Source organism: Hypanus sabinus, unplaced genomic scaffold (assembly GCF_030144855.1).
Source record: "Hypanus sabinus isolate sHypSab1 unplaced genomic scaffold, sHypSab1.hap1 scaffold_1749, whole genome shotgun sequence".
Lineage (NCBI taxonomy): Eukaryota > Metazoa > Chordata > Chondrichthyes > Myliobatiformes > Dasyatidae > Hypanus > Hypanus sabinus.
This window is the reverse complement of record NW_026779834.1, coordinates 14,999-42,258: the sequence shown is the minus strand read 5'-3', so window position 1 is coordinate 42,258 and position 27,260 is coordinate 14,999. Positions and strand designations below refer to the sequence as shown.

The 27,260-nt window shown below is 42.0% G+C and overlaps 1 protein-coding gene across 1 annotated transcript; it reads right to left on the bottom strand.

Moving 5' to 3' along the window:
- Nucleotides 1-1,430: 1,430 nt before the first annotated feature.
- On the bottom strand, nt 1,431-26,154 carry LOC132387334 (scavenger receptor cysteine-rich type 1 protein M130-like). The gene is made up of 7 exons (XM_059959685.1): nt 25,980-26,154; nt 24,532-24,564; nt 22,497-22,811; nt 20,593-20,907; nt 4,528-4,839; nt 2,367-2,681; nt 1,431-1,753 (listed from the first exon to the last, which is right to left on the bottom strand). Exons 1-7 carry the CDS (start codon nt 26,038-26,040, stop codon nt 1,431-1,433), a joined length of 1,674 nt encoding a protein of 557 aa, XP_059815668.1. The 5' UTR covers nt 26,041-26,154.
- Nucleotides 26,155-27,260: the final 1,106 nt, after the last annotated feature.

Sequence of the window (27,260 nt, the reverse complement as noted above, 5' to 3'; positions counted from 1 at the left end):
CCCTAATGGTTCCGATCAGAAATAATGCCAGGCTTCAGTACCATCGCTTCATTTTTTCACTTACTTGCAAATTTCTTGTTTCAAATTCCCCCTCCAGAATCCCTTCCTTGAGCAACCAATTTCCTTTTTTTCACAGCATACAACAAAGAACATAGATGTGCCCAGCATGTAACCCACTCTTTACACTGCATACAAATTCCCCAACACATAGCACTCAATTTTTCTAAGCTCAAAGTATCCATTTAAGTGTCTCTTAAGAGACCCAATTGTATCCGCATCCAACACTGACAGTGCATTCCATGCACCCACCTCTCTTTGTAAAAATCTTATCCCGTACATCCCCTCTGTATCCACTTCCAATAACCTTAAAACAATGCCCCGTTGTACTACCATTTCACTCCTAAGAAATGACCCAAAATATAATTTTTATTATCTTTGTATGCACCTCTATCAGGTCACCTATCTCCCTCCGTCGTTCCAGGAAGAAACAGACGAGTTCACTCAACCCACTCTCATAACGCGCACTCTCCAATCTAGGCAAAATCCTCGTCAATCTCCTTTGCACACCATCTACAGCATCCGCATTTACTCTGTAGTAAGCTGACCAGAATATAACAGAGTACTCCAAGTGGGGTCTGACCAAGCTGTAACATTACCTGAAGGTTCCCGATTGTGCCATTGCTTTAACCTAAAGCATCATATATTGAGATCTGAATGCAAGTCTGATTTTGGAAAGGACTAACAATGAAACTAGCAATAACATAGAGGGAATAAGTGAGGGGTGTGGGTGGGGTTGGGGCAAGAGAGAGAGAGAGAGAGAGAGGGAGAGAGAGAGAGAGAGAGAGAGAGAGAGAGAGAGAGAGAGAGAGAGAGAGAGAGAGAGAGAGAGAGAGAGAGAGAGAGAGAGAGAGAGAGAGAGAGAGAGAGAGAGAGAGAGAGAGAGAGAGAGAGCAGGTAGAACCATTGGTACTTTATTGTAATCAATTGGAAAATGGTCTATCTGCCAGGACGATTCCGTTCAGTGCATATCCTGAATTATGGATAAATTGTTGAAAACATTGCAGCAATTTCGTAGTTCAAGCGAAGCAGAATTAATGCTGAACTTCTCTGCGAAGTTTGTACATTTAGTCCAGATAATTACGTTTTTATTCATTCGTGCTCAGTTTTCTATGCGCCTTCCCAACTTGTACTAGCTACTAAGTTAATTGAGTGCAATAAATTCGCTCGTATGTTTTAGGAGCGGGGATGTTGGAGAAGCTGTGGTGGGTATATAAATTGGAAATCCTGCAAGAGTGGATATGATTATCCACATCGATTTGATTAAACAAATGGAGATATAAATATCTTTGCAGGTCTCAGTGTGTCTAAATTTATCTATATATAATTAATAGCCAGACAATATTACAAATTAAAATTTCGAGTTTTCCAAGCTATTCACCTGAACACAGGACGCCGACGCCGATGATGTCGGAGGAAGTCCGATTCAATATGGATCTCCTGCAATTTTGGAGATGTGATTCGCTTCCTTCACACTGAAGGTCGGTCACCCACACGGGCCCACCTTTCCCTCTGTGCCCCGAGGCGATGTAGGAGGATGTGGCCACACCGCAACGCAGTTGATTACAGACAACGTTGGCTTCATCGATATTCCAGAAGTTATCCTGGATTCTGCTCCATCTGCCGTTATCATAAACCTCCACCTGGCCGTCGCAGCGGCTTCCCCCTTCGGTCAGCCGCAGAGACCAAATGTCATCTACAATATGGATGGGATTGTGTAGAACAGTTAATAATCAGCCAATGTATCCCAGATATTTTCAGCTATTAGCGGCAAAGATTAGCTTATACACTGATTTCCTACAAGACAATCACCCCAGAAGCCATTTAACCTCTCTTCCCAATCCGATGGATAAAAAAGACAGGCACAGAGCTGTCTCAGGTGTTAGTCTTACTCGCCTAACATAAAGGAAGCCTTTTACTTTTTTATTATCAGTCATCGTTTTTTGTCAACGGTTTATAATGAGTTAACTCACCTGCAAATATTACATCTTTATTTTTACAGATTTTAAACTGGTACTAAAAATTACTATCTTGAAACAGTAATTGACATAATTCTCTGCACTTTCAAATATTTTCTCCTCACATTTTGGTTTTATTCACTGTGTACTCAAGGTCTGGATATCCACAGTAAGACAGTCCAAATTGCAAACGGTGATTATTACCACAAAAATATTAGTTTCGTGACATGGTTTTGCAGGAAATTTTTGGATACACCTGAATGAAAATTTATTTATTTATTTCTGTCTCTGTGAGGGATATCTCTACGACCAAAGAAGGGTTTCATTCAGACAAATGCTTCAACCACTCACCGGTGCAGATCAAGCTGGCGTCATCTCCATGCGAACAGCTGATCTGACTCCACGCTGAGACTTGACAATCAGCTAATCGGGACTCATTGCCTAAACAAATGTAGTTATCCTTCCACATTGGCCCGTTTCCTGTGCCAAAGTATGCATCTCTGGGAGTTGCATTTACTGCACCACACTGTAGCTGTTCACAGACCACGGCAGCATCTTCCAAACTGAAATACTCATCGCAAAGTGTTCCCCACTGGTCCCCGTGCTGAACTTCCACCCGGCCGGAACATCTGTTGCCCCCATCAACGAGCCGCGCGACATCATTCCCTGTTTTATTAATAAAGGAAGTCAGTTAATTAATCGCGACATAAACTAATAATAAAAAAAACTTGCACAGGATAGTACCGCCATCCAGTGCGCCTGCTCGGCAGAGCCTTGCGAAAATAACAGAGTATAGCACAATGCAGACATGTTTTTTTAAAAAATCTTATTGACCCGCAAACATTTTTCAAAGGCATTTTTAAGTGTTGTGAATAATCTGCTTATACCATGACAGGAATCTCGCGTTTTTGAAGGTTTGTTTTTTAACAGAATGGATACCATTGTTTCAAACATTGGGCCATGCAGGTGAAGAAGGGTTTCCTTGCCTGATTTCTATACTATACTGCTGATTCTGTTGATCGTTCAGTTTGATGCCCATCACTCTAAATGTTATATTCTGTCGAAGTTGAAAATACCATTATTCAGCACCATATTCGACCCATGCAGTTCTTGCCCACTCAATGGCCGATATGAATATGTATTATATTTATTGATTTTCGTATTTATATGTAATATTTGAGGATGCATCAAGCATTCAAATATTAAGCACTCTCACGGGACATTTTCGAATTCCTTTTTCGTTATTGACGATTAAATTGACGTTTGTCTTTGCTTGTGATGTATATTTTCTTTGCACTTTTCCATTATCTGTATCCATGTTTGCTAATTTCACTGACGACTCATTTATTAGGTTCATAAGCAACTTTCAAGCTGTTAATCACATTAGGTCCCAACAAATGTCCGCTGATGATTATAAACTATGTGAATTATCAAACTATCTGTCGTTCAACTAACAGCTATATAGCTGATATTTTATTTATCTTTCTGCTGTTTTTTTATCATTTTACAGTCATTATTTCTAAATTTCTAGCAGTAAAATCCAAACGCTATTGCAACAAGTTACCTCGCTATAATCATTTATTTTCAATACTAGTGCAGATGCATGATTCAAAGTTGTGCGGCAAAAACAATGGTTTCTATTTATCTACAGTACCACACAAATTTATCTGTGTGGTTCCGTTCAGAAGAAAGGAGAATTGTTTCGGGCAATATTCAATAATCCATCAACGTATCACTACTGAAATAAATCATATTTAATTCACTTGTGTTTTAGAGATAGCCCTTATAGAGCTACAAAACCTGCTTTGCATTTTAATGTTTAATCAGTTTTATGCCTGTATTCAGACATGTGACAAAATCCAGTATCATTAAATTTATTCGAATTATTAATTTTCACGTTAAGGTGTACGGTATAATTTGGAAGGCGTGCTGAGTAAATTTGCGAGATGTATTTCACACAATTTCTGAAGGAATATACCAGTTCGCATTTTTTATATATTTTCCACTGCAATAATGTATTGCTTAATTTATAATAACGCTGCGTGACCAACTATTTTCCTACGAACATAGAAATGCGAATGTCTCTGCATGTTTTGTGAACTTAACGCAACTTAACATGCACGTTTTTGTGAGCGTGTGTCATCGTGCATAACGCTGGCCATTAAGTTCCCCGATGAAACAAATTTCACGTCTTTAAGGACACTCAGTGTCTTGATGCAGAAGTAAATGTGCAAAACTACAAACTTCCAGGCTATGTGATTTTAACAGCGTAATTGTTACGCTTTTGTTGGTGATTTTTGTTACAGCTTATTGAAGTCTTCAAATATCCAAATTTTTTTCGTCGAAACCAAATTGAAGTCAATCATTATTTTATTCTTTCGGCACTTTCATCCTCTTAATCTGTCAGTCAATGTCAGATGAAAATCATATCGAACAGTGCTCCGCTGATGCAATTTGCAAATCGCTAATGGGAGAATTGTCGATAACAGATTTCTGGATCCTTGGTACTCACCAGAACAGATCACACCAACATCATTCTCATGGGTGCAACGATGAGGTCCTGAGGAAAATGGACAGTCCCATAGACTCGACTCATTACCCTGACATTCAAAGGCATGAGTCGAAACAAGTCCTGTTCCTTCTCCAAAATAAGCTCCTCCCCGCACAGCAACAACGACTCCGCATTGAAGTTGACTGCACACCACGCTGGCATCATTCATATCCCAGTGTAGATCACACACAGTTTTCCAGGTTTCTCCAAATTGTACTTCCAATCTTCCCGTGCATTCATCATTTCCGGACACCAATCTTGGAGCTCGGTGGTCTGAGGAAAAAGAACATTTAAACAATATGCAGGGAATTCCTATTGTGTTCATTGTATATAAAGTCCCAAGTGGTTCTAAAGCAGATGGCATGTTTTTCCCACGTCCAAATTTCATAATGGGATATCGGAACTGTATCATAATTACCTTCTCTCTTTGTCGTTAATTAAGGCTAGATTATAGATTCTTAACACGTTTATTTCTTTTTTATATCTTTTACTATAAGAAATTATATTATATTTCTTATGGTATGATACCAAAGGCATGAAAATATCATTATAATTAAGGAAAAAAGTAAGAACATTATTATTATTATCATTATCATTATCATCATCATCATCATCATAATTATTATTTCCAGATACGGTGACGTCTGTATCGGAATTCCAAAGGCATCATTCATTTTTCTCAAAGAGAATACGCGGAAATGGAATGGTAAAAAATATATACTGTAACTTACCCCATCGTCGCCCTATGGTGGAATTAAGTATTCACTGAATTACGTGTATACAAAAAAATGAAGTAAGCGTTATATATAGGAGATAAATATTTCAAACATGAAATAAATCTGATGAAACTAAGTTTCTATTTTCGACGAAGGGATCATGGTTAAATGATAAGTCCACATTCATTATTTCTCATTCAGAATTTTATAATGGCGAGGAATGCAAACATGGGAATTAAGTTCAGTCAAGATCACTGCATATTGTTCTGGACTTGATGGGAAGAAGAATCGCCTGTTTAACCGACTGCACTGACATTCAAATAAATAATGGTTGGCGAATTTTATCAATATGGTTATATTTAATCCACCTTCATCAACCTTTCCCTCACAGGTAGATAGGGTAGTTAAGAAAGCTTATGGGGTGATAGCTCTCATAAGTCGAGGGATAGAGTTTAAGAGATACGAGGTCATGTTGCAGCTTTACAAAACTCTGGTTCGTCCACACTTTCAGGGCTGCGTCCCGCTCTGGTCGCCTATAGTGATATAGTGATAGGAAGGATGTGGAAGCATTGGAAAGGGTATAGAGGAGATTTACCAGGATGCTGTCTGGTTTAGATCAAAGATTAAGGAAGCTAGGGCTTTACTCTTTGGAGAGAAGGAGGATGAGATGAGACATGATAGAAATGCACAAGGTATTAAGAGGAATAGACAAAGTAGCAGTCAGCTCCTCTTCCCCAGGGCACCACTGCTCAGTACAAGAGGACATGGCTTTAAGGTAAAGGGAGGGAAGTTCAAGGGGGTTATTAGAGGAATGTTTTTCATACAGAGAGTGTTTGGAGCGTGGAATGCACTGCCTAAGTCAGTGGTGGAGCACGATACACTGGTGAAATTTAAGAGACTACTGGACAAGTATATGGAGGCATTTAAGTTGGGGGGTTATATTGGAGGCAGGGTTTGAGGATCGGAGGGACGAAGGGCCTGTAATGTGCTGTACTAGTCTATGTTTCTATTTTTTCTACAAAAGCGCCATTCCAAAAGATTCTTGAACTTCTTGCATCTGTATATTTTTACTAGTCCCTCTGTCATCTTATATGTTGGGTTCATACCTACGGCGGCGCCTACATTGGAAAACAATGCAGTGCTGCTGTACCCTACCGTTGAAATTAGGTAGCGCTGAGGCTTCACATCCAACATATGACTTTCGTAACTTCTTCCATCTCAAAAGGGACGCTACGCAAAATTAATTTTTATGCCTCCCGTCCTAAGTATGCACACGACGCTTTCCACAGACATCGCTCCCTCCGCAGTTCCTGTCTCCAATTATGCCTCTCCTCCAATCACTCACCGGGCATTTATCCCTGCAAGCAGTCAAAGTTCTGCACTTGTTCTGCACTTCCTCCCCTCCATAACAGGCAGCACCGAGTCCTTCCAGATAAGGTAAAATTACCCGTACGAAATGCTAAGATCGTCTAATGTAACTATTGTTTCTGTGCTGCCCCCACTACAACAGTGAGACCTCATCAATCTGCAGCTCATTTTTCTCTGTCACAAGCGGAACTTCCCCATAGGCCAACAATTTAATTTCCACTCCTCTTGCAACATGACGGTCCGTAGCTCCACTTGTTCCACGATGTGGACACACTCGGGTTGACGTAACAAAACCTCGTTTACCGTTCTTGTAGATTTTATGCCGATGGCATAAATATGGTTTCATCCTTGGAGTTAAAAATGTCGCTTCTCCTCCCCTCGTCTTCAATTCCCGACTCTAGCCTCTTATGGCGATTCACCTACACAGCACTCCCCTTGCTATCCCTCCTCTTTCCATTTCTCTGAACTGACAAATTGTGGCAGATTGCTTCTACGCGTCTCTATAGTTTTCCCACACACTTGCTTTCACCTATCCACATCTAGTTATATTTCCTCACCACCTCCCATCTTTTCATTCAGGCGACTGCCCCTTTCCAAACTGTCCTAAGAAGTGTTCTCCGAATCGTTTACTCATTTGCATGGTTGCTGAGACCCTGTGCTGTGTTCCAGCAGCGTTTTTGTTGGCTACTGCAGATTTCCGGTGTCTTAATAGTTACATTTAATGCCACAGAAAGGTCGACAATATACATCTTGAAATTATATTTTTTTCGCAAACATCGACGAAAACAGAGGAGTGTCCTAAAGTCTGAATAACAGTTAAAACGTTGGAACCCCGAAACACATCCAGCTCCCCCTCCCCCGCACAAGCAGCTGCATCGCAGCGAGAACCCCACCCACCAACGAAAAACATCAGCAACCTCTATCGACCACTCAAGCGGGCAGCAAACTATCAATAAAGACCCAGACATGCAGTTTCCCAAAACGACGTGCAGCCGATAATGTGTCATATCACAGGCTCGCTCTCTCCCTAATTAGGGAACAAGAGGTGTCCCCGTTTCACAGTGAGGGGGTGACATAACAAACAACTCGCTGACTTAAGATTTTAGAACTTTGTTGCGTCGCTTTTCCCGAGCACTGCGGCCAGTGAGTCGGCAGCAGAAAGGCGCTGCTTTCCGGCCAGACAATCCACGGTAGTTAACCCGCTGCCGTACTTGTTGTCTATGCAACGAGTATTTTCTTTATATATGTGCGATAAGGTAACATCTCAGTCTGCTTTAGTGAAAAATAGCGTTATCTATTGTTAAAAGATCTCAGGCTGTCCGTGCAATATCATTCTGATGTTTTTCTGCATCCTGTCAAGATTAATAGTAGCATTCACATATCACGTCAATTACAATTGAAATAGATTTTTAGAAGTACATTGGCATGAAGATAGCGTACTCAACAGAATCACGCTCGAATCCTCGGCCAATGATGCAAATATACTTTACCAATTTCTAATTGGCATGTCATTGCCGGTAAGCAAAGTACTCACCCCTGGTTCTCTATGTTCAGCAAAAGACCTCAAGACCTATATAATAATCCGATATGTTCGGATGTCTTCTTATTTCGTAAAGTATAACACTATGCATCTGAATTAAATTCTTAAAGGCATTCATTTCCGCACATTACCATTTGATCTAATTCCAGCTGTAACTGCAGGCAATATTCTTAACAAACCAAAGTATCAGTATTTGGATGTCATCAACAGAGCTATTAATCATGAAATTTGGATTGTAAAGCAGTTCATTCAGCGATACGACAGACGCATGGAAAATGATTTTCCTCGGTCGCAAAACTGAAAGACAAAAGCAATACCTCAGTATGACTCTCTGTGTCCTATCAACAAAAAAGTTTAGTGTTGTAATAGCTACCCCAGCAGCGATACTACATGAGTTAACTTTATGGAATAAACTTCCATAAATTTAATAGACGAAGCATTCGTCGATTCTCTTGTTTAACTTTTCGAAAACCTCAGTTTCATGACAGATGACACCTCGAGGAAATACGAATACTACAAATTCATCCAAACTCTCACATAAAATCCACTTCCAATATTCCACATGTAACACGCTGTACGGCTTCACTACTAATGCTAATGCAATGTGGACTCCGAGCGGGCATCCGTAGGATCGGATGTTGGAAGGAGGACTACTGACTGAGCTCCAACGATTGTGCACAGAGTGTTTAATAAGATTGCAACCCTTTTTCTTCTATATATTGCCCTTGTACTAACCACAGAGTCAAAATAAGAGTTATAAACGTATCATTTAATCGCATATTGTGTACTCTTTGTCAATCGGAGTACTGATTAGTAACAGGGGACACATCACGTAGCATGCACCCAAACGAAATTTCCTAAGTTTGAATGGACTGTGTGGGAGGGGTGTTATCACCCCCGAAATCAAGCCGCTCGGCGAAGCGACTGTTAAACACCTTTCATAGAGTTTACTGTTTTCAATACTCGGTTGTCATTGCAGTCACCATAAATAAACTCCATGGATCTTCATCTGCATCTCCTCTAGCTAACGAAAATGCATTTATCTAGGCCAGGGTTTAAAGTTTCTGCATTTGTTTACCACGACCTTTAGGGATAGCATTCCGAAATTGACAAAAAAAAAAGTTTGCAAGATATAACCAGATCAGAAGAGGTAGATTTTGTTGTTGTTGTTGTTGTTTTTGTAGTTGTTTTTTTTTAATTTTGCAGCGAATAGAGGTTATCTGGAAGAAGCATTCACATGTTGACATTTTCTCTTTGGCAGTACATTCAAGATGTCATTCAGAGTCTTCCAGGCCAACTATGTCACCATAAGATTAAATATCTGTCGCTGTGTATTCTATAGCATTGTTAAGTCCGACCAGCTTGCCCTCTTATAATATATATGCATTAATCAAAGCACGTTTCATCTTGGTTCACACGTTGGCGGGGCATGTACTGTAACACTGTACAGTGTCAGTGATCAAGATCCCATTCCCTCCCGGTCTGTAAGGTGTTACCCCGTCCTGCCAAAGATCGCTCAGGCTTCATCTGTTTTTCCGGCTTACTCGCATTCAAAATATGTTCAAGTTATTCAGGGTTGGTGACTGGTGAACATGCTGCTTTGCATCAGGGCCGATGTTCATCTTCGACTTATAAGTCGCGTTTCACTGAATGTTTCTATGATTGAATGTACAGATGAACACCAGAGAAACTCTGTATTCTATTTTTGTTTTACCTAATTTCTTGAATATAACTTTTCCCCAGGTTATCCAATCTGTCTCCTTCACTGAAGTGCTCATTTCCTAGCAATATTTCTGTATCACAAGTGTGGATTAACCACAGCTGTATGAAGTTCTGATTAGCGACAATATTCTCTTTGTATCCATATCCTGTTGTATTATATATGAGATATCTATCAATTTTGCTTCCTCTGTACAGTTGATAATCTTACGACAAACATTGATTTCCTAGTTATTGATACACATCGGACACAACAGAAGTTCAATCACAACCCTTTGGATGCAACATTGCTCGCAGATTAACAATAAGACAAACATTGTTCTATCATTGGATTCTGTCTCCTGCAGCACAGTGCAATATCAAAATGATTCAGCTTGCCTTGCAACCCTTGTGCCTCACTTTTACGAAAGCCTGTTATGCAAATCCCTGTGCAAAATATCTTTAATGTGAACTGCTGTGTCATGAACAATATTCCCTATTAATTGAACAATTAATTAGGTATATTGGAAACACGGGGTTACCCCATCACAACGTTATACAGAATACGCAGAATCAGACCCTGCCTTTCCAACAACCTTTTTTCCCTAGTGAATACCAATATCGTCCTGCGAAGTATCTGGCAGTTGACGACGTTAAGAGAAGGCAGAAATGGTTCCAGACGATGGAAGCCCAGAAAGCCAATGCAATTACCAGTTTTAGAAAAAGTTACTTAAAAATTAAGGGCTGTTAAAATTAACTGAATAGAGGTTAGTAAAATCGAAGAATCATATTGAAAAAATTATCTCTAGGTGGCATATAAAATATATATTAGGTATGCTGTCCGGATGTTTTGAGAACAGATTCCCTTGTCAAAGGCGGAGAAATCACTGAGTATGTAAACCATAGTAGGGCTCAGTTGCACAATTTGCTACCGTGTAAACCGTGTTTGCTTCATGGGATTTGATGGAGAGATAATTGCTTGACGGCTGTCATGAAGAATTGATTTAAATAACTGTCAAACCATTAAGTATTTCTCACCGTCTGCTACAGCGAGACAACTGCAAGGATCTTGTAAGCTGAAAAAGTTTTAAATTTTGTCAGTCCCATCATGAGAACTGGTCTCTGTAATATCCAAGACATCGTCAAGGAGCGGTTCCTCAAAGAGGCGGTGTCAATCATTAAAGTGAGTCCTTCCACCAACGACATGACAATTCCCATTGGTAACATCAAGAAGCGGGTACAGCAGACTGAAGGCTCTCACTCAGCGATTCAAGAGCAGCTTCTTTCCATCTGAATGGTCAATGAGCCCATGATCACGACTTCACTATTCTTTTTTCTGTTTTTGCACTCTTTATTGAAATTAACTATTTCATACACACACACACACACACACACACACACACGCACACACACACACACGCACACGCACACACACACACACACACACACACACACACACACACACCATGTTATATATATATATACTCACACATACATACACACATGACATGACATTTATGGAACAACTGGATCAGATATGATGACGTGGCGGAGTTAGCTGAATGTGCCGGATGGCATATTATATACCTAGTGCAATTCACATTTCTTCTATATTTCTATGTATTGCATTCTACTGCTGCTACAATGTTAACATATTTCAAGACAAATGCCGGGAATATGAATTCCGAATCTGATTCTGGAAACCCGATAGTCGAAGCTGTAGCTCTCTAGAAACGGCAGCATGTACTACGGAGCAATTTTCTTTTCTACTGTTCATAGAAACCCCTTACAGCCGTATCTCCAGTTTTATGAGGTCGAGAACTCCCTGTGAATCCCTTCTTCTCTGTTTCCTGCTCAGGCTATCTACAGCATTGTCCCGAAGTGGAACGAGGTTGTTCATATTTTTTCTCTATTCAGGACAGGTGATTAATTCAGTTCATCCAGTGGTTTAATTTGGTTCAATTTTCCTGCAGTCCCGATAGCTTTTGATCATAACAAGTGTGACAATATCTGGGATTAATCTTCTACGAAAAAGTAATTTCGGAATTGCATTAACCCTGATTTTTTTCACATTGTTTTCATACACTGTAGTTTCAATTACTGGTTCTGCGAGACGATGGCAGTTACACAACGGCAAAACTTGCTTGCATTTGAAACTTAAAATGCAACGCTGCAGATCTGAACGAATAGAAAAGAACACAGAAGCACACAGACGGCATCATCAACGCAAAGGGGAGTGCACGCACGTTCTGAGGTCGAAGGTATTTTGTTGTAACTAAAAAGGCAAACGGTTCTTTGTTATGATACCAAGCAATAGCGATTATCTGAAATCATGTTCATATTTTCTCACTGAATGAATGTGGAATCTAATCCGGAGGGACGTGAGTGTGATCTTAAGACCATAAGATATAGGAGCAGAAGTAGGCCATTCGGTCCATCAGTCATGGCTGATCCAATGTTTCCAGTCATCCCCACTCCGTTGCCGTCCCCCCAAACCCTCTGATGTCCTGACTAATCAGGAACCTACCTACCTCTGCCTTTAATGCGCTCAATGACGTGGTGTCCACAGCCGCTCGGAGCAACAAATTCCACAGATTTACCATCCTCTGACGAAAGTAGTGTATCCGTATCTCCGTTTGACATCGCCCTTCAATCTTTTCAGGACTTTTAACACTCCGAGTGTGTCTACAAGAACCTCCCTCATTCTCTGGAACTCCAGGGAGCACAGCCCAAGAGCTGCCCCTCAATTCCTGGAATCATTCTCGCGAATCTTCTCTAAACACTCTCCAATGCTAGTATATCGTTTCTAAAATAATGAGGCCGAAACTGCAAGCAATATACTGTGTGGTCTGCAACCAACTTATAGATCCTCAACATCACATCCCAGCTCTTATATTCTGTACCTCTGGAAACGAATGGCAAAATTGCATTTGCTGTCTTCAGCACCAACTAAGCCTGAAAGTTACCCTTATGGTATCCAGCACAAGGCTTTCCAAGTCCCTTTGCATTTATGCATTTTGAATTCTCTCCCCATCTAAATAATAGTCTGCCCGTTTATTTCTTTCCCATACACTATCCAACATTGTATTTCATTTGTCACGTATTTGCCCTAAGTCCCTAAGCACTACACTCTCTTCCAGCTATCTTTGTATCATCGGCAAATTTAGCCACAAGTCCAGTAATTCCATAGCTCAAATCATTGACATACATCGTAAAATGCAACGGTCCCAACACCGACCGTTGTGGAACTCCACTGCTAATCGGCAACCAGAAAATCTGTTTTCCGTCGAACAGCCAATGCTCCACCCATGCTAGTAACTCCCCTGTAATTCTATGGCTCTTATCTTGCTAAGCACTCTCATGTGCGGCACCTTATCAAAGACCTTCTGAAAATCCAAGTACAACATTTCTACTACATTTCCTTTGTCGACCCTGTTTTTAAGTTCCTCAAATAATTGCAATATTTTAATCATGCAGGATTCTGCATGCAGAAACATGCAGAATGTTTTATATAATTTTATATTAGTCGCCACCGTCCTTCCATCCTTCATCCTTTCGTTCCGAATTACCTTTTATTGTTTCCTTCTGTAATCTTGATCTTCGCTATTGCTTTGACTTCTTTGTACGCCGTCTCTTTTGGTTTTACTTCGGCTCCCAATTCACTTGGCAGCCAGCATAGTGTCCTTCTTCCATTCGTTTTTTTTTCTTTTTTACCATATATCTGTCTTGTCCTTCTCTCATTTTTCGCAGAAACTCCAAACGTTGCTGTTCTGCCGTCCTTCCTGCTGGTGTCCATTTCCAGTCACCTTGTTCTGTTCCTTTCACAAGTCATTGTAATTTTATTTACTCCACTCAAATGCCAACACATTGGGATTTAGGTTCTCCTTATCAAATTGCAAAGTGAACTCCATCATATTCCGATATCCTTTCCCTAAGGGTTCCTGAACCATAAGCTCTCTTATCGCCGCCAGATTATTGTGCAACACCCGATTCAGCACAGCCGATCCCACAGTGCGCTCATCAACAAGCTGTTCTGAAAAGCTATCCTTTAGGCATTCAACAAATTCCCCCTATTGAGGTTCAGTACTGACCTGGTTTTCCCAATCCATTTTCATTTTAAAGCCCCCAACCAATATCACGGCACTACTCTTCTGACACTGCCTTCAGAAATCTCCTGCTGCAAATTGTAATCCACATTCTGGATGTTGGTTGGAAGTCTTTGTAAAACTGCCAGTCGGTTCTGTCATACGGGAGGCGTTGGGAACGGACCCAGATTTAAGACACAGACACTGAGGTACTAGGGAGAGAAGTCGGTGTATCAGGAAAGCAAGGGAAGTGGAGTAGAAACGATGCTGGACAAGACACAGGCTCTGAGGTACTAGGGAGAGAAGTCGGTGTATCAGGAAAGCAAGGGGAGTGGAGTAGAAACGACGCTGGACAAGACACAGGCTCTGGACGAGACTAGGATGCAGGGCCCGGGCTAAAACTAGAGGAGAAAAGTGGGACCTGGGCGAGGATCCAGGAACTGGGAAGCTGGACAAGGACTCCGAGCCAGAGACGCGGGACTCCAGGGCTGGACGACTACATGAAGCTCAGACTAGTTCTTGGTCTAAGCATTCTAGGTCTAGGTCTAGAGCAATTTGCTCTCGGTCTAGATCAATGCCGAAGCGGGGAGCGGCGTAGCTGGACACAGACACCGGCTGGACGAGGCCAGGACTCAGGGCCTGGGCCACGACATGGACTTGGTCACGGACTGGAACTTCCTCGGAGCCTTAGACACGGACGGGAAACTCCTCAGAGCCTTGAACCCGGGATGGGAATCTCCACGGAGCCTTGGTCACGGAGCACAGGAAAACTGTGCCTTGAACTGGAGCACAGGAACACTGAGCCTTGAACTGGAGCACAGGAACACAGAATACAGAGCCAATACCCCTCATTAGAAACAGGGCGTTTGGCCTGGGCTTTACACAGAGTCAGGACCCCTTCTTGGAGAGAGGACGTAGGGACGGGACTCATACACGGACATTAAACACAGGGACACAAAGAGACAATTCAAAGCTCAACGATAGATAGTTCCTTCTGTTGGCGTGGCAAGGCTCCGGTCTCACTCCGACGGCTGAACTGGGCAGCGATACAGGCGAGGACGTAGGCGAGTTTGCCGGCAGGTCTTCATGCAAGGGGAGCCGGCAGGGCAACAGGCGAGGGTAGCCGGCAGTGCTTCAGGCGAGGGTAGCAGGCAGGGCTACAGGCGAGGGTTGCAGGCAGGTCTTCAGGCAAGGGGAGCCGGCAGAGCTACAGGCGAGGGTTGCAGGCAGGGCTACAGACGAGGGTTGCAGGCAGGGGTGCAGGCGAGGGTTGCAAGCAGGGCTACAGGCGAGGGTTGCAGGCAGGGCTACAGACGAGGGTTGCAGGCAGGGCTACAGACGAGGGTTGCAGGCAGGGCTACAGGCGAGGGTTGCAGGCAGGGCTACAGGCGAGGGTTGCAGTGAAGGCTTCGGAGGGAAGGAAGGGAACTTTACAGCCTCAAGTTAACGGCAAAGACGGCCTGACTTACCCCACGGAGGCAAGGACAGGAACATAAGAACATAAGAGATAGGAGCAGGAGTAGGCCAATCGGCCCCTCAAGCCTGCTCCGCCATTCAGCAAGATCGTGGCTGATACAATCTTTCTTTCTTTCTTTATTTTTCAATCTTTTTATTACATTTCATATATAAAAAAAACATAACATAATATTAAATAGGTTATAAGTGCACTAGACTTGAAGTTAAATTAGTAATAAGGTAACAATATCTTATTAAAATATGATCCAATCTTAACTCTAGTTTTCACCGAATCCAACAAGTGCAACAGTGCCAACCAACAGGGCACCATGCCGCCCATTTTATTTTAGTATTCATCCCGCTCAAACTATGTGATCACCCGGGGGAAAAAAAAATTGTCAAATGAGGAGAAAAAAATCTGGAAAATTCCTCTCCGTCCCTTCCAGATTATCGAAAACTGGTCCAAGAGATCACATGGCTGATCTAAACCTAGCCTCATGTCCACTTACATGCTGGCTCACCGTATCCCCTAATGTCATTTTTATCCAGGAAAATGTTTATCTCCGTTTTGAATTTATTGAGTGTAGTCGCTTCCACTGCACTTTGGGGCAGTAAATTCCACAGCCCCACTGCCCTCTGAGTGAAGAAATTTCTCCTCATCTCAGTCCTGGAACGGCAGCCACTTATTTTAAGATTATGCCATCAGGTCCTACTTTCACCCATCATTGGGAACATTATCCCCGCATCCATCCGATCAAGCCCCTTCACAATCTTATATGTTTCAATAAGATCGCCTCTCATTCTTCGGAACTCCAATGTGTAGAGTCCCAATCTACTCAACCTCTCATCATCCATCAACCCACCAAACCCCGGAATTAACCTAGTGAACCTTCTTTGCATTTCCTCGAGAGCTAGTATGTCCTTTCTTGAAAATGGACACCAGAACTGCACGCAGTACTCCAGGTGTGGTCTCACCAATACCCGGTACAACTGCAGTAAGACCTCCCTGTTCAAATACTCCATCCCCCTAGCAATAAAAGCCAGCATTCCATTGGCCTTCTTGACCACTTGCATACTAATTTTTTGTGTTTCCTGCACCAGGACCCCTAGATCCCTTTGCACAGAAGCACTTTTCAGTTTCTCTCCATTTAGATAATATCTTGCTCTATTATTTTTCCTGCTAAAGCGCATGACCTCACACTTGTCAGTATTAAATTTCATCTGCCAAATGTCTGCCCAATCACTCAACCTATCTATGTCCCCCTGCAGGGTTTCAATGTCCTCCGAACTCATTACACTCCCTCCCATCATTGTGTCATCAGCAAACTTCGATACTTTGCACTTAGTCCCTTTCTCCAAATCAATAATATAGATTGTAAAGAGTTGGGGTCCCAACACCGACCCCTGCGGAACACCACTAGTCACCAACTGCCAGTCTGAGAATAAACCATTTATCGCAACTCTCTGTTTTCTGTTAGAAAGCCAATCCTCCACCCATGCCAGAATATTATCCCTAATCCCATGATTTTTTTTTCTTTAAGTAATAATCTTTGGTGTGGCACCTTGTCAAATGCCTTTTGGAAGTCCAAATACACAACATCCACTGGTTCCCCTTTATCTACCCTATATGTTATGTCCTCAAAGAACTCCAACAAATTTGTCAAACATGACTTCCCTTTTGTAAAGCCATGCTGACTTTGTCCTATGTTTATGTTTATCCAAATGCCCTGTTACTGTTTCCTTAATCATCGATTCCAACATTTTGCCAACCACAGATGTTAGGCTAACTGGCCTATAATTCCCAGCCTACTGTCTATTGCCCTTTTTAAATAAAGGAGTTACATTAGCATTTTTCCAATCTGCCGAGACCATTGACGAATCCAGCGGGTTTTGAAAAATTATCACTAATGTATCTACAATCCCGACCGCCACTTCCCTTAAGACCCTAGGATGCAAGCCATCTGGTCCAGGGAATTTATCCGTCTTCAGTCCCATTAATTTATCAAGTACCATTTCCTTGGTGATTTGAATCGTCATTAGCTTCTCTCCCACTAGAGCCCCCTGTTTATCGAGTGTTGGGATATTTTGAGTGTCCTCTACTGTAAAAACTGATACGAAGTATTTGATCAGCGTTTCCGCCATCTTCATGTGCCCTTCCATTAATTTCCCGGTCTCATCTTCTAGGGGACCAACATTTACTTTAGCCACCCTTTTTCTTTCTTTGTAACTATAAAAACTCTTACTATCTGCTTTTATGTTTTTCGCCAATTTACTTTCATAATCTATCTTCCCCTTCTTAATCAATCTTTTTTGTTATTTGCTGCTGATCTTTAAAAGCCTCTTGATCTTCAATCTTCCCACTAGATTTAGCTACCTTATATAACTTTCTTTTTAGTCGTATACTTTGCTTTATTTCTTTGCTTCGCCACGGATAACTATTTTTTTTCTTTTAGACCCTTTTTTTCAGTGGAATATATTTTTCTTGATAATTGCAAAATATCTCCTTAAATATACACCACTGATCAAGTACCGGTCTTGCCTTTAATCTATTTTACCAATCCATCTTAATCAATTCCGCTCTCATAGCATCTTGGTCTCCTTTATTTAAGCTCAGTACGTTTGTTTGAGATCCAAGCCTCTCATCCTCTAATTGAATATGGAATTCGACCATGTTATGACTGCTTGCCCCCTTGTTGGCTCAGTAACGTATTGTTCAAGGAACCATCCCGAATACACTCAATAAACCCTTCTTCAAGGCTGATTAGTGAAGTCAATATGAAAGTTAAAATCCCCCATAATTATAGCTGTACCCTTATTACAAGCCCCAACTATTTCCTGATTTATGCTTCGACCAACTGAGTTACAGATGCTTGGAGGCCTATAGACTACTCCCACCACTGTTTTTTTTTCCTTTTACTATTTCTTATTTCTACCCAAATTGTTTCGTTATCCTGATCCTTTGAGCCAATATCATTTCGCTTTATTGCAGGAATTTCTTGCTTTATTAACATAGCCACCCCACCTCCTTTTCCTTCTTGCCTGTCTTTCCTAATTGTCGAATACCCTTGTATGTTTAATTCCCACTCCTTGTCACCCTGCAGCCATGTTTCCGTAATTGCCACAATATCATATCCGTACGTACTTATTTTTACCGTGAACTCATCAATTTTATTCCTAATACTACGTGCATTCAGATAAAGGACTTTCAAATATGTTTGACACTTATTTCCTACCTTTTCCTTTTGTACAACTTTACGCTTATCTCCGTACATTCTTTCGCCTCGAGACATACTCTGTCTTTTTATTCCTCCACTTTTACCTTCATCCATTACCTTCTCCATTGTCTTTTTAATCATTTGCTCCCGAGAATCCTCCCCCCCCCACACTAGTTAGTTTAAAGACCTCTCTGCAGCCCTGGTTATATGATTCGCCAGGACACTAACCCCAGCCCGGTTCAGGTGAAGCCCGTCCCTCCGGAACAGTTCTCTCCTGTCCCAGCACTGGTGCCAGTGTCCCAAGAAGCAAAACCCGCTTCTCCCACACCAGTCCTTGAGACACACGTTTAACTCCCTAATTTTATTTAACCTAGCCAAATTTGGTCGTGGTTCAGGTAATAATCCAGAGGTTATTACCCTTGAGGTTCTGTTTTTTTGTTTTTTTTTTAATTTGACCCCTAGCTGCTCATATTTCTGTAGCAGAACCTTCTTGCTTGTCCTATCTATGTCATAAGTACCGACGTGTACTAAAACAACTGGATCATCCCCATCCCACTGCAAGTTTCTCTCCAGCCCAGAAGAGATGTCCTTAACCCTGGCACCAGGCAGGCAACATAGCCTTCGGGACTCTCGCTCTCGGTTGCAGAGAACCCTATCTACCCCCCTGACGATACTGTCTCCTATTACTACAACATTTCTAATGACTCCCCCCTCTGGAATGGCCCCCAACTCCACGGTGCTATGGGCAGGTTGCTCATCCTCCCCGCAGTCCCCGCTCCTGCCCTCACAGGGAGTTAAAGCCTCCAATCTGTTGGACAAGAGCAATGCCTGCATCTCCTCCAGCCATACCTCCTGGATTCCCCTACTTTCCTCACTCATAGCCACACCATCCTGGGCTTGACTGCAATCTGCATTAGTTAATCTATTTGGTGTGGCTATCTCCTGGTACACAGAGTCCAGGTAACTCTCCCCCTCCCTGAAGTGTCGCAGTGTCTGAAGCTCGGACTGCAGCTCATCAATATGAAGCTGGAGTTTCTCGAGCAACAAGCACTTGCTGCAAATGTATTCGCCATGTCCCTCAATTGGGTCTACCGGTTCCCACATCTCGCAGCAGTAACACATCACCTGCTCCATGCTTTATAGTTAATTTAAGGAAGGGTCACATCGCACCATAGGGTAACGTCAAGAATGTCCTGACTTTCCCCACAGAGGCAAGAAAGGGATACCGACAAGCCGAACCAGCGACCACACTCAAACCCAGGATCACTTACATTCCAGCCACAATATGAGAATCAGGTGCCTGTTTAAGCACCGCTGAAACAACAAACGGACCATTACAGGTTCCTTTTACCCTTCTCATTTCTTAACTCAATCCAGAGAGACGATGCACCTTTCGATCCTATACCATCCCTTTCTAATGTTCTAATGTTATTTCATATACACAGGACAACACCACCTGCTCTGTCCACTATCCAATCTTCCCGCCACACCATAGATCCTTGAGAGATGTGAGGGCAGTTTCCTAATCCCTTACTTCCTGCAGGACTCATCACATTTTTTTCATATTTCGCAATTAGCTGAAATTTACTGACAGCTTCGAAATAAGACGGAACGTAGGGGGACCAGCCAAAGCTGTGGTGAAGAGAAATTGCCGAAATGTCGAGTTTGGTCTATGTTAGTCCTGACGATAACATTCTGTATTTTCTTACCCACAGATGTCGCTTGATCCGTTCAATCGCTCTGGTGGCTGTGCCGACTGTCACGTATTTACGTTTTTATGTGTGTGTTTGAAATCAGAATGCTATCTCAACATGACAGGAATAATCTCTAAGCAGATAAATTTAGTACCCGATCTCTCGCAGCAAGCGACAAGCTTGTGTTATTTAGATTCTCGGACACACCGGATCAATAATTACATGGTGTACCCAGAGAAAAGGGGCTCAATTTACCTGCGCAAATCACTCCGGCATAGTCGGGTCGAGGATGGTTGTAGAATTTCCATTCTTCTGATTTACACTCCCGCAGAGCAGGCTCGGTCCCGTCGCAGTTAACCTTATAAGTTATAACGGAGTCAAAAACCTTTCCAAAATGATATTCGTGTGGGGCTTTCAGCGCGGCTCCGCAGCTCAACTCTCTGCACACCACAGTAGCATCCAGCAGATCCCAGCCCGAAGCATAGACAGGTCTCCAGTATCCCTCATGGTTCACTTCCAGTCTCCCGGTGCATGGACTGCCACCTTTTTCCAGTCTCACCTTCCTACTTTCTGGAATAACAAAAGATTAAACGTTAACACAATAGTTTTTGAATAGGCTAGAAATATTGAGCAACAGACACAAAATGCTGACGGATCTTTGCACATCAGTCAGCATCCATCGAGAGGAATAAAGCACAGAAAATACGACCATTGATTGTTCACGCTGAGGAATGGCGTCAGCACGAAGCATCGAATGTTTGTTGATTTCCATATATGTTTTCTTTAGATACTGGGTAACTGAGATCACTGCTGGGGGAAATATGACTGTACCAAAGTGCTGGGTTGCCCCTGAACCCGAAGGGTGCCGATATCCTCGCGGTGAGATCATTGGCTGACTGCTAGGAGGCAGCGAGTGGGAAAAGCCGGTTCAGTTGGCTGCCATTGTCCAGTGGTGTTTCACAGGGTTGGGTTTCTGGAATTGCTCCTGTTTACGCTGCAGGTCAATGATTTAGATGGTGAAATAGATGGTTTGTTGTCAGGTTTGCAGATGATATCAAGATTGGTGGAAGGACAGGTAATGTGGAGGAAACGTGCAGGCGCAGAAGGACGTCGACACATTTGGAGAATGGAAGAAAGTGGGAAATGAAATACAATGATGGAAAATGTATGTTCATGATTCTGGTAACAGAAATAAAGTTGCGAACTATTATGTAAACGGGGAGAAATTCAAAACAAAATCTGAGCTGTCAAGGGACCTGGAGGTCCTGGTGCAAAGCACCCGGAAAGGTTAACTTGCAGGCTGAGTCGGTGGTGATTAAGGCAAATGTATTATTTTGCTCTAGCATCTTCATTTCCAGACGACTAGAAAATAAAAGAGCAGGGATGTGATGCTGAGGCTTTATACACGCTGGTGAGGCTTAACCTTGAGCACGGTTAACAGTTGTCTGCTCGCATTCTGTGAAAAAGATACGCTGGTTTTGAAAAAGATTCAGAAGAAGCTGCGACGATGAGTCCACGAATGAAAGGAATCTCACAGAAGAAGGTTTAATCCCACGGATCTGTACGCGTTGTGATTTGGAACGATGGGGAGGGGATCTCAGTGAAAATTTCGGATATTGAAAGCCTAGTCGGAAAACATGTGAAAAGGACGTTTCTCAAGTCGGAGGATTCTTGGACAGGAGGGAACAGCCTCACGAAAGGGGGACGTCCATATAGAACAGAGATGTTGAGAGGCAGGTAAATCTGTGAATTTATTACGAAAGACAGCGCTGAAAGCCAGTTCGTTGGGGATATTTAACACAGAACTTGATCAGCTCTTGATGGACACGGCAAGAGAATTTACAGAGAGAAGTTGGGGGGTGGGGTGTAGCTGAGGAAGGGAAATGATCAGCGGTGACTGAATGTGCAGCAGACTCATTGGATCAAATAGTCTAATTCTGCACCTGTGTCTCATGGTATTACAGAGAATTTCTCTCCAACCACAGATGCTGTTCGACCTGGTTATATGATCGTGTAGTTGTGCAGACTGACAAGTATGTTTACGCTGTTTAACATCAGTACAGGATACGCCGAGTACGTTTTGTTCGAGTATTGACAGTAGTGATTTGCCGGAGGACAGTAAAATCGCGGGACCGTTGATATAAAAAGATGACTTTTACCTTTACAAACAACAGCAACATCACGACTGTGTGAATAGCCAGTGTCACCCCATGGATCTGATTTACACTCCTGAAGAGCGGCCTCGCTCCCACTGCACTGAAAGTTCGGCGTGAAAACAGGTCCGGATCCTTCCCCATAGCTACTACCAGCATAGGCTTTCAGTACAGCGCCGCAGCTCAGCTGCCGACACACCACATTCGTGGCCGGCATATCCCAGGAGTTACCATCCACCGTCCCCCAGTTTCCTTTGTACTGAATCTCCAATCTCCCATCACATCGAGTGCCGCCATTCACCAACCTCAGCTTCACGCTTTCTGGAAAATATCAGAAAATAACCACCGACGGTAAACAAAGGTTGAAGCTGGGGGCAATTGGCGCTTAGCGCATCGCGTTCGCTACTAAACGACGCCTTTAATTTCCAAATTCTGCATGCAAAACGTGGGATCAAGCGGGAGGTCAGGTTAGGGAAACCCCTTTTGAGCTCCTGAACGTGACAGAAAGAAAAGAAACTAGTTGACGACTGAGAGCTGGAGGCAGTCTGTCGTCACAGGAGCAGATTCGGGTCGCTCCCCAAAAGACAAGGTCAAATGCATCCTTCGGAGAGCGACAGATCTGCTATTCTGTCATTGTCCTACTGAACACAGTCCACATTTATTGTGTGATAGAAACCAAAATTTGTTGGAAAGAGTAGAACTGAGACTTGGCGTGTCGTCAGCATCAGCAGTAAGAGGATGATTTTAACAATGAAAGCTTATTTAAGCCTGGGGAAAAATAAGGTCAGGGAAAGTACTTTCTCTGTTATCTGCACTGCCTGGAGATGACTGATTATCGTTCCAAGTAAAATAAAATCCTATTTCCTGACAGGAAAGACACTGGCAGGCGCTGAGGAATGACTGACAGGCAGCAGGTAGCGTCTTGGAATAAAGGGTGACTTTTATTTTGGCTGCCAGTGGTGATCCTCGTGGACCAGTATTGGAGCCGCTACTTTTTACATTGTTTGGCAATGAATTAGATAATAGAACTTATGACTTTGCGGCAAAGTCTCACGATGATACGAGGATAGTATGAGGAGCAGTTAGTGCCGAGAAAGCAATGTGATTGCAGAAGAACGTAGACAAATTGGAAAATCGGGCAAAGAAGTGGCTGATGAGACATTATGTTAGGAATTGTATGAGAATGCATTTTGGTAAAATGAACAATGGTGCAAATTATTATCTAACTGGTGTGATAACTTAAAACTCAGTGTTTTTTGCAAGACTCGTGCAAGGTTCCCAGAAGCTTAATTTACAGATTCAGTCTGTGGTACAGAATGAAAATAGGCCTTTATTTCAAGGGCATTAGAATATAAAAACAATGAGGTAATACTGAGCTTGTACAAGACACTAGTGAGGTCGCACTAGTTCTGAGGTCGCACTAGTTTTGGGCCGCATATCTCAGAAAATATGTGTTTCCATTAGGGAGATTTCATATGAGGTTCACGAAGGTGAATCCTCGCGAAAAATGGGGTAAACCTGTGAGGAGTGTTTGGTTGGTTTCAATCTGTATTAACTTAAATTGAGAGGAATGCGGAGGAGCAGAATCTCTTTGACTCCAACTATATGTTTAACGGACTAAGGTGAACGAGGAGAGGATGGTTACTGTAGCGATGTATCTAGTACTATAGCGTAAAGCCTCAAAATTGAGGTGTGATGTTTTGAAAGAGAGGTAAGAGGGGATCGTTTTAGCCAGACGGTAGTAAATCTCTGTCCATGCTCTGCCACATGCTTCGGCAGAGGACGTTCTTGGTTATATTTAAAGCGGAAGTTGATAGTTTTCTGATTAGTCAGGGCATCAATGGTTATGGCGAGAAGGCAGGTGTATGGGTTCGAGTGTGATCCAGAATCAGATATGATGGAACGGCAGAGCAGACTCGATGGGTGGAATGAACTAATTCTGCTCTTATGTCTAATGGTGTAGTCACCTATCAACTGGAGTTTCAATAGAAATTAGTTGAATCACCCAGCCCTCCGCGCAGTGAAAAGTTAGCAAAGTTACCTGACGGTTCTGGCTGACAATCCCCGACGCGGCCTGAAATGAGAAATGCAGAATTAAATTTGTTTGTGAAGTAGTGGGATTAGGTTGTGTGGTCGCAGGATGTTAGGCGGGATATTCAACAGAAGAAAAATAAAGTCAAAAACACAAGACAGATTAAGATGCATCTGCGGACGAGTTTATTTGTACTTCATTTTTTTTTCATAGATGTTGCGCATTCTGCCTGAATGCTATGTGGATTTCCCAATTATTTGTTGCCCCTGTTTCCTTGGGTGTTTCCATTTGATACGGCAGTCAAGTATTAAACATTTTATACAAAGTACTTGAAACGAGGTAAGAAAAAAACAGTCACATTTTACACGAGAATCTAAATCAGGGAATAAGAATATAAATTTCAACTTGTCCCTAACTCTGAACCGTCGCACCCATGCACTAATCACAGGAATATGAACTGCAAAACAAAATGTTTAGTTGCATTTTTCCTGATACGCGATAAAAGGGAAAGCTAAATATAAAATGTGATACATAATGTAATATAAGATCATAGATAACGAATCATATTCCATCACTGTATGGTGGATTAAAACTACAAATCTTCGAATGATTGAAGAATAAACCAAAATTATTCGTAAATGTTCACTGTATTGCAGAATGATTTCAAGGATGTAAAACATTTCGAAAATTTAAGTCTATATACATTTTTCAAATTCTTTTACTTGAATATGACAGGTGGTGGCAGAAAGGGCTTAACTAAGAAGTAACAGTAACACGGTTGTGCACAAGCCTTCATCCAGGAACAACGGCAGCTTTGGGTTCTACGCACATTCACTGAGTTAATCATTCCAGACGCCGATGAGTAGATTCCTAACATCAACTTATCTCCAGTTCTAATCAACTCCTATTTATAATCGGTTTGGAATATCATTTCCAAACAGCCGCTGGTTTGCAGAGGGAAATTTCGGAGACGATACATCTCCCTTAGTGTAGGTGCTACACTACACTGTTTCAGAGTGACCGTTTCAAAAAAAAATCTCATTAGGAGGTAAGTCCATGTAATTAATGAAAACAGTTCTCTAACGTAGGCGATTCCAACGAGAACTTGCTCAAACAATGGAATTTAAAAAAAAAACATTTTCATTGAAGCTGAAAGTAAATAAATCTCACTGTTCTATTTTCATCGTCACGAATTCGGACAAATCTGCCTGATTCCAGATCCATTCAGCCATTATACTCTAATCATACAAACAAATTAAGCTTTCCTTTACACGGGAAATTCGTTGGGGAAATATATGTTTCAATGTATCAACATTGCGTAATCATACAGTTATTTCTGTGTTTTCCTTTCCATTCCACTCAATATTCATTAAGATTGCTATAAACGTGCGCATGTGAACGGTTTATTAATAATAAACTTCATTGCCCAATAACATCCATATTCTTAATATACTCACTATTCCAGATATGCATCATCGTCAGTGCCACAGCAGTGTGCAGCATTACTGCGGTGGCCATTTGGAAAGGTATCTCCAGAATGTTAAATGAGCCGGTACTGCAGACAGCGAAGAATCTCTCCAAAACCTTTTCACGCTCCACTTGATCTGAACTTTTTCATCCCCGAGTACTCGGTATTTCTCTCTGAACTGTCAAATTTCACACAGTGAGTTGTGAACTGCAATTTGCTGAAACGCACCAATGAGATAAATCTTGCCCTTTAATGGACATGATGGGGCCATCTTCTTTCATTGGCTGTGAGAAACCAATAAGCTGTGAAAAACTGAAAAGGCCATGAATCACCGACCCGATGTGTGGATCGAAACATATCCTATCCTGTAACTTTGTTGGAGAACTGGTGAGCTTTCTCTGAGACCAGATTGCCCAACTCACATTTTCCCAACACCATGTTGTTGGGCACATTGACAATTTGCTCAACGATCCGGTCCCGACTCACACTATCGTTATTTGCATGACAATACGACCTTGTTGAATGCTCCTTTAATTTATGTTCCCTGCTGATCAACTTCCGGTGCGGAGATCGGGGTGGGGGTTGCAATAGAAAAATACTGCATTCTGTGGTCAATTTGTCCATCAGTGTCTCAAGATTTCAGGCGGAATATTTTATGTTATCTCCATGCAAAATCACCAAAGAAGTGATAAAACAGTGTTATATACCATTCTCTGATGACACATCGAATTATCTGAAGCGTATCTCTCCAAAACGGAGATTGTTCCGCAGAAATTCATAAATCTCTGGGAATAGTAGAACGCATTCCAGAACTTATTATGTTTTTTTCGCGTCTTAAAATGATTTTAAGTCCCATAAAATTGAGTTCTCATTTTCCTTGTTTTTTTTTTGCAAGATGCTTTATTTCCCGGTAGTTTATTCCATGGAGATGCTCTCGCTCAATCAGTTACTCACCCGATTCAAGTTTCTCATATGCCCCAGTTCGCTGACGTAGTCCTTCTCCATAGTTCTTGTTTTTTTTTTTTTTTTTTTGTGAGCGGAAAGCTGATGCATAGAAGAATTTGGAAACAGGCTGATGACAGGCATTTTTTTTTCAGGGAGAAAAATCAGAAAACGAGGAGACAAAGAGGCACCAATGTGATTGCAAATGACGGCTAATTGAGCAATTGCAACAGGTATAATTAAATTATATAATTATAATGTAAATAAGGACTTACTTGTAATAAAAAAAAGGAAGGTCCGTGGTATAGTGGCAGCTATTTTGATGAAT